This window comes from Argiope bruennichi, chromosome 8 (genome assembly GCF_947563725.1).
Source record: "Argiope bruennichi chromosome 8, qqArgBrue1.1, whole genome shotgun sequence".
Classification (NCBI taxonomy): Eukaryota; Metazoa; Arthropoda; class Arachnida; order Araneae; family Araneidae; genus Argiope; species Argiope bruennichi.
The window spans coordinates 129,655,748-129,668,434 of NC_079158.1; the positions used below are offsets into that span (position 1 = coordinate 129,655,748).

Consider the following 12,687-nt stretch of genomic DNA (forward strand, 5'->3'; position numbering starts at 1 on the left):
ATTGTTTCTCCGTCTCACCTAATCGTAATTCGGCGGACATGGATAACACCTTGGGATTTTAATTCCTTAGTAATTAAATCTACTGGGAGATTTAATATCTCACCACAAGTTATGACACCTTTTGAAGTGTTTAATGACTGATGAGGGGTAACACGAACCGGTATAGTTGCTAAAGCTTTTATTTTTGCAACTGCTGAGCTTGCTTGCGAGAATTTATCTCTATCAGCAAGTCGCCTGAACGCATCTTGCGGATGGAAGTTGCTTCACCAATTGTGGCATTGATGGCCTTTTGTACCAGAAACGGAGATACTGTTTGAAATGTCTCGTCTTTTTCAGAAACGCGCTTCACGATATAAAAACGATCAAAATGGTTGTCAATATTAAAAGGTTAAGGAACACGTTGCCCACTAAAGGGACCCTTCTTGGGAGGAGCCATACGACATTGCTAAAGATTCGAGCCCGACGGCACCACCCACCACGGAGCCCAACAAGGGAAGGCAGCCACCGGCTCTGGATATTTCCAACCTCGGTACTTACCCTAGTGCTAATCGGTACCTATACGCTGGGAGCTACCCCCAGGGACAGTGACCACCCTTAACGCCAAGCCCAAGGGGTAGCCCCTTCGCTTGATCCCTAGCAGACTAGCCACTGAGGTGACTAGGTACCAGCCGATTGATACACCGGGGACCACAGTGCACCACCCATCTTTCAAATGGGTCGCCACGCACGGCCAACACGTGGGGTTTTTGGCTGTCCATGAGAAGCAAGAAGCAAACAGAGCGGCGACAGCTTCTCATGGACAGCTCCCTCGCTTGCCGTCGAGGGAAGGAAAGACACAGCAGAAAGCAGAAGGCGTAGAGGAGAGCGAACTGAAAGGGAGTAAAGATCCCTGGGAACCTCGGGATTGGGACACCCGTACTCACCTAAAGAAGGTGAGCCCCTGAGGGGCAGGCATTAGTTGGAGTTGCTTGGATTTCGCAACTCATCTCCAGGTCATCATCATCCTCTGATGGATGCAATGTAATATCTGGGCTATTTAAAGTGCCTCCAAAAATGGATGATAAGTCCTTGTGGACAACACCTTTTTTCGCTAGCCCTAAGGCGACAGAATTTTTTGAAGAAGATCTTTTAAGTTTTAATGGGAGTTCTGATTTTGAAATGCCATTTTTCGCAAGCTTTAACTTCTGCGAGTTCTTTGTTCTTTTCTTTGGTGCTCTTTTTTTATTTCGGGGTTCCAATTCTGGAATTGGATTACGTTTTATAGATTCCTCAGAATCAGACTCTGATATATTTGTAGGGCTATTAGTTTTAACAGTTCGTTTCAAGCAATTTTCACAAGAACAGTTTGAGCAAAAATTTTTTAGCACAGCCGAGGCATAACTGACACCAGGAGTAGGGGTCTGGGATTCAATTTTACGTCTGGCTTCAGGATAAGTTATCTCTTCTTTTATTTTTAAAGTTGTGACTTGTTTTTCTAAGTGCCAGCGTGGGAAAGATCGAGCATACGAAGGGTGATCTCCGCCGCAGTTCACGCACTTTTCTATTGCGTTACACTGCTGGCTATCATACCCTTTTTCAGCACAACGGGCACATGCGAGTGTCCCGCGGCAATTAATTTTTGAGTGGCCAAATCGCTGGCACTGAAAGCACCTCAAAGGATTTGGTATAAATTGGCGAACTGGTAACTTGATATACCCTGCATAAATATATTCAGGCAGATTAGGAGTATGAAAAGTGAGTACGAAATGTTTTGTGGGGAGGAGTTGCCCATCACGTCGAATTGATATTTGCCGAACATGAGTCACTCCTTGCTTTTTAAGTTCAGCAGATGTCTCTTCAAGAGGAACAATAAATAATTCTCCTCAGGTTATAACGCCTTTGGAGAAGTTGAGAGATGAGAGAGGACTCACCGATATCGGTATATTAGCAAGAGCATTCAATTTCATAAGTTGTTGGGATTGCTTTTTAGAATCTATCTCCAATAACAAGTCCCCAGAACGCATTTTTTTAACAGATTTCACCTCGCCGACGGTCGCAAAAATTGCTTTTTGAACTTGGAAAGGAGATACCTTATGGAAAGTTTCATTGCTTTCAGATATTCGTTTTATTATGAAGAAAGTATCAAAATGATCAACATTAGGAACTTTGAATACTTTACGCCCACTGAAGGGAGATTTTTGACAAGCGCCCATACGATATTGATGGGGATTCGGGCCCGACGGCACCACCCACCAAGGAGTCCAACAAGGGAAGGCACCCACCGGCTCTGGCCAATCCCAGCCTCGGCGCTTACCCTAGCGCTAGCCGGAACCTATACGCTCGGAGTTACCCCCGGGGACAGTGACCACCCTTAACGCCAAGCCCAAGGAGTAACCCCTTCGCTTGATCCCTAGCAGACTAGCCACTCAGGTGACTAGCTACCAGGCGATTGATGCACAGGGGACCACAGTGCACCGCCCGTCTTTCTAATGGGTCGCCACGCACGGCCAACACGTGGAGTTTTGCCTGTCCATGAGAAGCAAGTAGCAAACAGAGCGGCGACAGCTTCTCATGGAGAGCTCCCTCGCTTGCCGTCGAGGGAAAGAAAAAACAGCACAAAGCAGAAGGCGTAGGGGAGTGGAAACTTAAAGGGAGTATAGATCCCTGGGTACCTCGGGATTGGGACACCCGTACTCACCTATAGTAGGTGAGCCCCTGAGGGGTTCGGATAGATGATACGTCGCCGACTGTTGCTGCAATTGCCCTCTGCATAAGAAATGGTGAGACTGAATGAAATGAATCTTTTCCATCTGAAACACGTTTCAAAACAAAAAAGGAATCAACATTTTGATTTACAGTTTTCATTTGAGGATGATGCCCACTGAAGGGAGATTTGGTTTTAAGGCCCATACGATATTGAAAGACAATTCAGGTCAGAAAGCACCGCCTACCAAGCAGTCCAACAAGGGAAGGCAGCCACCAGCTCTGGGCATTCCCAGCCTCGACGCTTACATTAGTGCTGGCCGGAACCTATACGCTGGGAGTTACCCCCGGGGACAGTGACCACCCTTAACGCCAAGCCCAAGGAGTAACCCCTTCGCTTGATCCCTAGCAGAGAGTAACACAGGTTGCTAGCTATCGGCCGATTGATGCACAGGGGACCACAGTGCACCACCCGTCTAAAGGGTCGCCACGCACGGCTAACACGTGGGGGTTTTGGCTGTCCATGAGAAGCAAGAAGCTAACAGAGCGGCGACAACTTCTCATGGAGAGCTCCCTCGCTTACCGCCCCTCAGAGGCTTACCTTCTATAGGTGAGTACGGGTGTCCCAATCCCGAGGTACCCAGGGATCTATAATCCCTTTACGTTTCCCCTCCCCTACGCCTTCTGCTTTCTGCTGTGTTTTTTCTTCCCTCGACGGCAGGCGAGGCGGCTCTCCATGAGAAGCTGTCAACGCTCTGTTTGCTTCTTGCTTCTTATGGACAGCCAAAGTCCCACGTGTTGGCCGTGCGTGGCGGCCCATTTCAAAGACGGGTGGTGTACTGGGGTCCCCTGTGCATCAGTCCGCTGGTGGCTGGTCTGCTAGGGATCAAGCAAAGGGGTTACTCCTTGGGCTTGGCGTTAAGGGTGGTCACTGTCCCCGGGGGTAATTCCGAGCGTATAGGTTCCGGCTAGCATCAAGGTAAGCGCCGAGTCTGGTAATGGCCAGAGCCGGTGGCTGCCTTCCCTTGTTGGGCTCCGTGGTGGGCGGTGCCGTCGGGCCTGAATCATTCGCAATATCGTATGGCTCCTCGCAAGAAGGGCCCCTTCAGTGGGCACCATGTTCACCCAAAACAAACTGAAAAACCATTTGCTATTTATTTTATCGTAAAACGTGTTTCTTCTGATAACGCAACCTTTGAAAGTGTTTCCCCATTTCTCGTGGAGAGAGCCCTCACCTCTAGTGTCGGCGAAGTTGCTAATGTCCGTAAGCTAAGGACAGGAGACTTGCTCGTTGAAGTGGCATCTCGTCAACAGTCACAAAAGATTTTGAAATTAAAAACCTTTGGTACTATACCTCTTTCTGTCTCTACCTATAAATCCTTAAACTCTTCAAAAGGAGTAATTACATGTGGAGAGCTGTTAAATGAACCTCTGGATGTCATTGAAAAGGAACTGAAAAGTCAAGGAGTCACACACGTGCGCCGTATCTCGATTAGGCGTGATGGTAAACTCCTGGAAACCAAACACCATGTTCTGACGTTTAATTCTCCTAAGCTTCCAGACTCAATTAAAGCTGGATATTTGAAATTGGTTGTGAGGCCATATGCGCCAAATCCATTGCGATGTTTTAAATGCCAGCGTTTTGGTCATTCAAAGACAAACTGCCTCGGGACCCTTACATGCGCCCGTTGTGCAGCCGCTGGTCATGAAAGTAATGAATGTTTACCAAAGGAAAAATGTGTTAACTGTAAAGGTGATCACACCTCTTTTTCACGTGTCTGCCCAAAATGGAAGCTTGAGAAGGATATTATTTCTGTGAAATTTGCACAAAATATTTCCTTTCCTGAAGCTCGGCGTCTTGTGAAAGCACAGACTCCTAAAGAAGACAAAAGCTATGCTACTGCAGCAAAACTCTCTCTTACTGCATCAGGGACACAAACGAAATCAGTCATTATCTTGACTACCGATACTGAATCGGATCACATTTCTTCTAGTCCAATAAAAGAACAAACATCATCAAAAAGTAAAAAGAAAAAACTTGCGTCTACATCACAGAATTCTCTTGCTTTGAAATTTGCAAGACGAGGATCTTCTGTTAAAGATCTTAAATCCATTAAATCGGTTGCCCTGGAATTGGGTAAAACCGGTCTCGCTGGTAAAGATTTGTCCACCTTATTTAATAATCCAAAAACAGGAACCGAGCTTTTAAAAATCCATCCTTCTGAAGAGGATGATGACGATTTACAAATGAATTGCGAACCACCAGCAACTCTGCCTACTGGTGCTGATAACAGCTCCCCCCTCTTATTCCTTACTGGTTAGTTTCGCCTCATGGGATTGTCGTGGTCTTCGGTCGAAATTAGAGGACGTCAAAGCTCTTATTAATTCTTCACATCCCGTTTGCGTTGCATTGCAAGAAACGCTCTTGAAACCAGATACTTCTCTGAATTGGATTGGATTGGATTTGTGGGTTTTAATGGCGCAAGAGCCAATTCTGACCATACTGCGCCAAACGTATGGTTAAAATATATATAAAAAATTATGTATGTAAAATTAAATAATTGTCAAAATGCACTATGATTAAAATGTCGGCAAGGGGTTTTTAAAAGAGAACAAGATGTTTAAATTACATGATGATAAAATATTAAATAAAATGGTACACACCAATAGCTTTTAAAAATTTAAAAATGTTTTGATGGGGATGTTCCCCCACCAGAATTTGCATTTCTATCGATGAGCTGTTAAAAAATTGTTTCCGATGACATCTAAAATTAGGACACTCGATTAAAACATGAGCAATAGTTAAATTTACATGACAATTTGGACAAGTAGGAGCTCTTTCGCCGAATAAAAGGTATCGATGAGTTAAACGGGTATGGCCAATGCGGAGTCTAGTTAATTTAACATCGTACTCACGCACTGGATGGCAAGGCCAGGGTGAAATTGTCGGTTTTATTGAATGAAGTTTATTTCTAACATGGTGATTCCATGATTCCTGCCACAGCGTATATAAACGACGCACCAAAGAATTTTTTACATCATTGCTTGGGATATCTCGTTTCAACAGTAAAGATGCTCTCTTTGCTGCATTATCTGCCATCTCGTTTCCACGAATTCCGACATGACTCGGAACCCAACAAAACAATATCTCGTAGTCTCTGTTTTTTAGAGTCCTTAACAGACTCAAGATTTCCAGGGAAACAGGATGAATTCGATTACAGAAGTGGGAAAGTGCTTCCAAGGAACTCAAGCTGTCCGTATATATGCAAAATTTTCGTTCAGTTGACATTGAAATCATCTGAAGGGCATAAAGGATCGCCACTAACTCGGCAGATAAGACCGAGAATGTTGTATCGAGACGGTAGCTCAGTACATTAGTGTCAGAAACAATACCACAACCAACGTGACCGTCTGACTTTGATCCATCTGTGAAAATTTTCAAATAGTCCGAATATTGACTACGATGAGAATCAAAAAGTTTCTGAAAAATTACAGGAGCAGTTGTCGTTTTCTCGAAACCTGAAAATGGATTTAGAAAACGAAATTGATTAATATCCCATGGAGGAAACGGAAAAAGATCTGTAGTCTGAATCGCTACATCATGTAGTTCCGAATCATGAAGTATTATTTTAACTCTTTCGCAGAATGGTAGAACATGATAGGGTCGTGCAGTATAGAGTCTCCGAAGACTCGCTGGAACAGCTATAGAACACAAGGGGTGCTTCGGAATAGACAGAGCTCGAAGATAGTACTGGGCAGATAATTTTTGGCGTCGTAAACTTAATGGTAACTGATGACAGGTTACATAAAGGCTCTCCACTGGCGAAGTCCGAAATGCACCCGAACAAATCCTTAAAGCAGAATGGTGTGTAGTGTCTAATCTACGTAAAATGGCAGATCGCGCAGAGCCATACACCACGCATCCGTAATCAATACGTGATAGCGTCACTGCTTGATAAATACGGAGTAATGAAATGCTATCAGCACCCCAAGATGTCCTAGAAAGTACTTTGAGAATGTTTAAAGACCTGTCACACTTCTTCCGCAGATGTAAGACATGCGGAAGGAAAGTGAGCTTACGGTCAAATATTATTCCCAAAAATTTTACTTCGTTTACTACAGGAATGTTAGCATTCCGGATATGGATTAAAGGATCCAAATGGATGCCACGCTTCCTGCAAAAGTGAACACATCGACTTTTCTCGGGAGAAATCGTATGCCCATTTTCATCACACCAGTCTACTAGCTTGTTAACTGCAACCTGCAGTTGGCGTTCGATTACGTGCATATTGCTCCCTTGGGAAGAGATCTGAAGATCATCCACATATAATGTGCCTTTAACAGATGGTGGTAACACATTAAGAATCTGGCTAAAATGAGTTACGAAAAGCGTCACACTGAGGATACTTCCTTGTGGAACTCCCTCAGCTTGAATAAAACGATCAGAATAAAAATTTCCAATGCGTACACGAAATGTTCTTAATGATAAAAAGTTCTTTAAAAACACGGGTAAATTTCCCTTAAATCCGAAATTTGAAAGAGTATCAAGAATGCCAAAACGCCAGGCACGGTCATAAGCCTTTTCTATGTCGAAGAATATGGAGACCAGATGATTCCGCCGGACGAATGCGTTTCGAATTTGGGTCTCGAGAAGGACGATATTATCCAATGTCGAGCGTCCCTTGCGGAAGCCATTCTGCAATGGCGGAATGCATGCTTTTTTCTCCAACTCAAACACAAGACGGGCATTAACCATGCGCTCTAGTGTTTTACATAGACAACTTGTGAGAGCAATTGGCCTATAGTGCAGAGGGTTAGAGGCGTCTTTGCCGGGTTTCAGGATTGGAATCACAATAGCTTCATGCCATTGTGATGGGAACTTCTGTTCATTCCAAATACGGTTAAATAGAAATAACAGGTTGGAAAGAGAAGTGGTAGACAAATGGCGAAGCATGTTATACGTGATTCCATCAGGACCAGGACTGGTATCACGTGCTTTAGACAAGGCCGTCAATAATTCACTCATCCTAAATTCTGAATTGTAAGAGTAGGAGTTTCGGGTAGTGAAACGCAAAGACTTACGTTCCGCGCGATTCTTAGCCATTATAAAAGCAGGCATGTAATTATCAGCTGCGGAAACCTTTGCAAAGGCTTCTCCGAGAGTATTGGCAACGTCTAATGGAGAAGACATCACCCCATTTCCAGTATTCAAAACTGGGAAGGAGAAATCTTTATATACTCCATTAGCAGCTTTGACTTTTTTCCATAACAATTTGCTGGAAGTAAAGGATGTGATTGAGGAAATAAAGCGACACCAGGACTCCCTCTGGCTACGCCGACGAATTCGACGAGCATTCGCTCTAGCACGTTTGAAGGCAATAATATTCTCCGATGTAGGGTACCTGCGGAAAATGTTCCACCGTTTTTTTTGTTCCCTGTAACTATCGCGGCAGGCTTCGTTCCACCACGGTCTTCGAAATTTTCGCATACGTGGGGAACTTTTAGGTATGGTATTATTGGCGACTTTAAGTAAACAGTCGACGACACTTTGTATTGCGTGTGTAATGTCGGCCATGCTAACCATATTCTCAGAAATCACTGCTTGTTGCATGAAAGCAGCCCAATCAGCCCTCTGAAAGACATAACGTGGTGGACATTGCTTGAAATCAGTTTCAGTATAGGAGACTATTAAAGGGAAGTGATCACTATCATGGAGATCACTTCCGACTATAAAATTAAGCAAAGGTAGGATATCAGGAGAGCATATGGCCAAGTCTAAGCTGTGGAAGGTACGTGTGGGCTCATGAAAGTAGGTTTTCTCGTCACTGTTAAGGAGACAGAGACAGTTATCAGATATGAACCGTTCAATCTGTCGCCCGCGAGAATTTGTACTATCAGAGCCCCACAAAATACTTTGGCCGTTAAAATCGCCAAATAACAGAAAAGGTGCGGGAAGCTGGTCCATGAGATTATCAAGATCATGTTGGTTAATCAAATCGTGTGGTGGTAAATAAATGCTACAAACTGTGACTAATTTTCGAGCATGAATTTGCACAGCCACAGCCTGCAATGTAGTGTGCAAAGTGAGAGCTGTGCTCGGGTATAAGTTAGATGTAAGGATACAAACGCCACCAGTTCCATGGATTGTATCTTTCCGAACACTGTTGTAACCACGTAGTTTCAGAGGAATGTTGGACGACAAGAAGGTTTCTTGGAGTCCAATACAAATTGGATGAAATTTGTTGATGATATCTTTAATGTCTTGTAGTTTAGAACGAAGGCCGCGACAATTCCATGAAAGGAACGTACCCATTAAGATAATGTTTTAGTAAGGGGATAAATAGAAGTTGATGGAGTTGCCGGAGCATCGCAACTCATTTTTAACTCATCCTCTTCCTCCGATGGGTGAAGGGAAATAAGTTCAGGACTTTTTAAGGGAGCCCCAAAAATTGACGTTAAGTCCTGTTGGACAACACCCTTATTTGCTAAACCTAGAGCGACAGAGTTTTTAACTGTAGATTTTTTTAATTTTATCGGTAAATCATGTTTTGTTAGACCTCGCTTTGAAAGTCTAAGTGCCAAAGAAGTCTGTGATTTAGATTTAGATTTACGCCTACGGGCGTTAGATGTCTCAGGAATATCATTTAAATCACATTCAGAATTCGAGGATTGTGCTTGAATGGAAAGTTTTGTTTTTTCGATTTGAACGTTTTGATTAACTACAGTTGGGGGATTCCTTTGAACAGCTGATGCATAACTTGAACCTTCTGTAGGAGTTTGAGCTATAATCTTGCGTCTCGCTTCAGGATACGAGATGTTCTCTTTAAATTTCACTGCAACTATTTTCTTCTCTAGTTGCCAACGCGGACAAAGTCGGGAATAAGCAGTGTGGTCTCCATTGCAGTTAATGCACTTTTCAGGTGCAGAACACTGCTGACCATCATGACCCTTTTCTGCACAGCGGGCGCAAGTCAGAGTCCCGCGGCAGTTCATTTTAGAATGACCATAGCGCTGACATTGGAAACAGCGTAGAGGGTTAGGAATATATGGTCGTACAGGCAAATTTATATATCCTGCTTTAATTGATTCAGGTAATTGGGGACTATTGAACGTAAGAACATAGTGCTTTGTATTAAGGAGTTGTCCATCCCTCCGAATGGTAATCTGGCGTACATGAGTCACCCCTTGGAATTTTAATTCTTTGGTTATAATTTCGACAGGGACATTGAATAATTCCCCACAAGTTATTACTCCTTTTGAAGAGTTCAAAGACTTATGAGGACTAACGCTTATCGGAATTGTTGCCAAGGCTTTCAATTTCATAATTTTCTGGGATTGCTGACGGGAGCTTACCTCAACCAGCAAATCACCTGATCGAAGTTTGCGAATATTAGTAACTTCACCAACTGTACTAAGAAATGCTTTGTCTACCAAAAATGGTGAAACTGTGTTAAAAGTTTCATTTTCATCAGAAATACGGTGTACAATAAAAAAATGATCGAAATATTTTTCTGTTGATTGGATTTGAACTTTGTGATGATGCCCACTGAAGGGACCCTTTTTGGGAGGAGCCATACGACATTGTGTAAGGTTCGGGCCCGACGGCACCGCCCACCACGGAGCCCAACAAGGGAAGGCAGCCACCGGCTCTGGCCATTTCCAGCCTCGGCGCTTACCTTGGTGCTAGCCGGAACCTATACGCTCGGAGTTACCCCCGGGGACAGTGACCACCCTTAACGCCAAGCCCAAGGAGTAACCCCTTCGCTTGATCCCTAGCAGACTAGCCACTCAGGTGACTAGCTACCAGCCGATTGATGCACAGGGGACCACAGTGCACCACCCGTCTTTCAAATGGGTCGCCACGCACGGCCAACACGTGGGACATTGGCTGTCCATGAGAAGCAAGAAGCAAACAGAGCGGCGACAGCTTCTCATGGAGAGCTCCCTCGCTTGCCGTCGAGGGAAGGAAAAAACAGCAGAAAGCAGAAAGCGTAGGGGAGTTTGAACATGAAGGGAGTAAAGATCCCTGGGAACCTCGGGATTGGGACACCCGTACTCACCTAAAGAAGGTGAGCCCCTGAGGGGAGATACTTCTCTGAAGTTACGGGGTTACAGTTGCGTGCGTAGGGATATTGATTGGTTGGTTGGTTGGTTTGTGAGGTTTATTGGCGCAAAAGCCACATTTGGCCATACTGCGCCAATCAAATGGTAAAATTATAAAAGATATACTGAACCAACAAATGAGTGTTTTTAAAAAAGTGGGCAAAGATAAAATTGCATAATTTAAAAAGTTATCTTGGTATCTGAACATTTAAAAACATGAAAATGTGAAACAAAGAAGAACGAACAAGAATACAAAAATGTTCAACACAAATAGAATAATAGAAAAATTATATACAAGTAAAAATGCCAATAGCTCGTAAGAATTTAAAAATATTTGGGTGGTATTTTTCACCCACCAAGTCTTGTAATGTTGAAGACGAGTTAAAAAAACGAGCACGATACGAATTAAAAGCAGGGCATTCAATTAAGATATGGTGAACAGTAAAATGAACATGGCAGCTGTTGCACATAGGCGCATTTTCCCCGAAAATGAGATGTTTGTGGGTGAAGCGCGTATGCCCTATACGGAGACGAGTCAATTTAACATCCATCTCACGTATAGGATGAACAGGCCAAGAAACAACGTCCGTTTTTATAAAATGTAGTTTATTTTGGATCTGCAGATCCCATGACATTTGCCAGTTTGAACAGATGTGGTGATAGATGGACCTTTTAATGTCGCAGAAGGGAATTCCCATGCTTAAAAAGTTCGTTGCAGATTTTGCGGCCAAGTCCGCCTTCTCATTCCCCAAGATGCCGACATGACTCGGTACCCAACAGAAAATAATATTTAACCCATCATTTTTTAAAAGTCGCAAGGTGAATAAAATTTTAATGGCAATCGGATGCATCCGATTGTGGTAATGCGATAGTGTATCCAGAGCACTCATGCTATCGGTGTAAATAATAAATTCACGCTGAGTAGAGGATGAAATTTTCTGAATAGCGCAGAAAATTGCTACCAACTCGGCAGTAAAAACTGAGCAGCAATTATGCAGACGGTGGCTAAGAGTATCAGATGGAAGTATGATGCCGCAACCAGCATAACCATCCGATTTTGAGCCATCCGTGAAAATTGGCACAAAGGAGGAATACCGATAGCGATGATATAAAAATAGCTGTTGGAAAACAAAAGGAGCAGTTAATGATTTGTCGAATCCTGTGAAAGGATTCAAGTATGAAAATTGAGGGATATCCCAAGGAGGGAAACTAAGAAAGTCAACAGCTTTAACGTGAACAGTATTAAGCTCCAAGTCATGCAGGAGCAATCTGGCTCTCTCACAAAATGGAAAAATGTGAGAGGGGCGGGCATTATATAGTCGACGGAGACCGACTGGCAAGGAATTATCGCTTAGGGGATGTTTAAGAACAGATTTAGTACGGAAATAAAATAAGGCAGACACTTTCTTTCGTCTTAAACAAAGTGGTAGTTGGTGACACATAACATATAAGCTTTCCACTGGAGACGTACGAAACGCACCAGAGCAAATGCGCAATGCAGAATGATGGACAGTATCCAGTCGCCGCAAAACAGATGAGCGGGCGGAACCATACAACATACATCCATAATCTATCCGGGAGAGAATTATTGCCTGATAAATACGGAGAAGGGAGGTTCGATCGGCCCCCCAAGATGTTTTTGAGAGAACTTTCAAAATATTCAATGATTTCTCACACTTCTTCCGCAAATATAATATATGGGGAAGGAAGGTGAGTTTCCGATCGAGAATCACTCCCAAAAACCGTACTTCGTTCACCACAGGAATCGGAATATTTTTAATTCGAATACAAGAATCCTGGTGAATGTTTCTTTTCCGACAGAAGTGAATGCAATTACTCTTCTCTGGGGAAATAGTGTGACCATTATTATCACACCAAGCTACCAATTTATTTACTGCATTT

The 12,687-nt window shown here is 43.5% G+C and overlaps 1 protein-coding gene across 1 annotated transcript; it reads right to left on the reverse strand.

Annotated features, from left to right (window-relative positions):
• Positions 1–923: 923 nt before the first annotated feature.
• On the reverse strand, positions 924–2,972 carry LOC129980786 (uncharacterized). The gene is made up of 2 exons (XM_056091170.1): positions 2,924–2,972; positions 924–1,696 (listed from the first exon to the last, which is right to left on the reverse strand). The coding sequence occupies exons 1-2, from the start codon at positions 2,970–2,972 to the stop codon at positions 924–926; spliced, it is 822 nt and encodes a 273-aa protein (XP_055947145.1).
• Between the last annotated feature and the right edge of the window lie 9,715 nt (positions 2,973–12,687).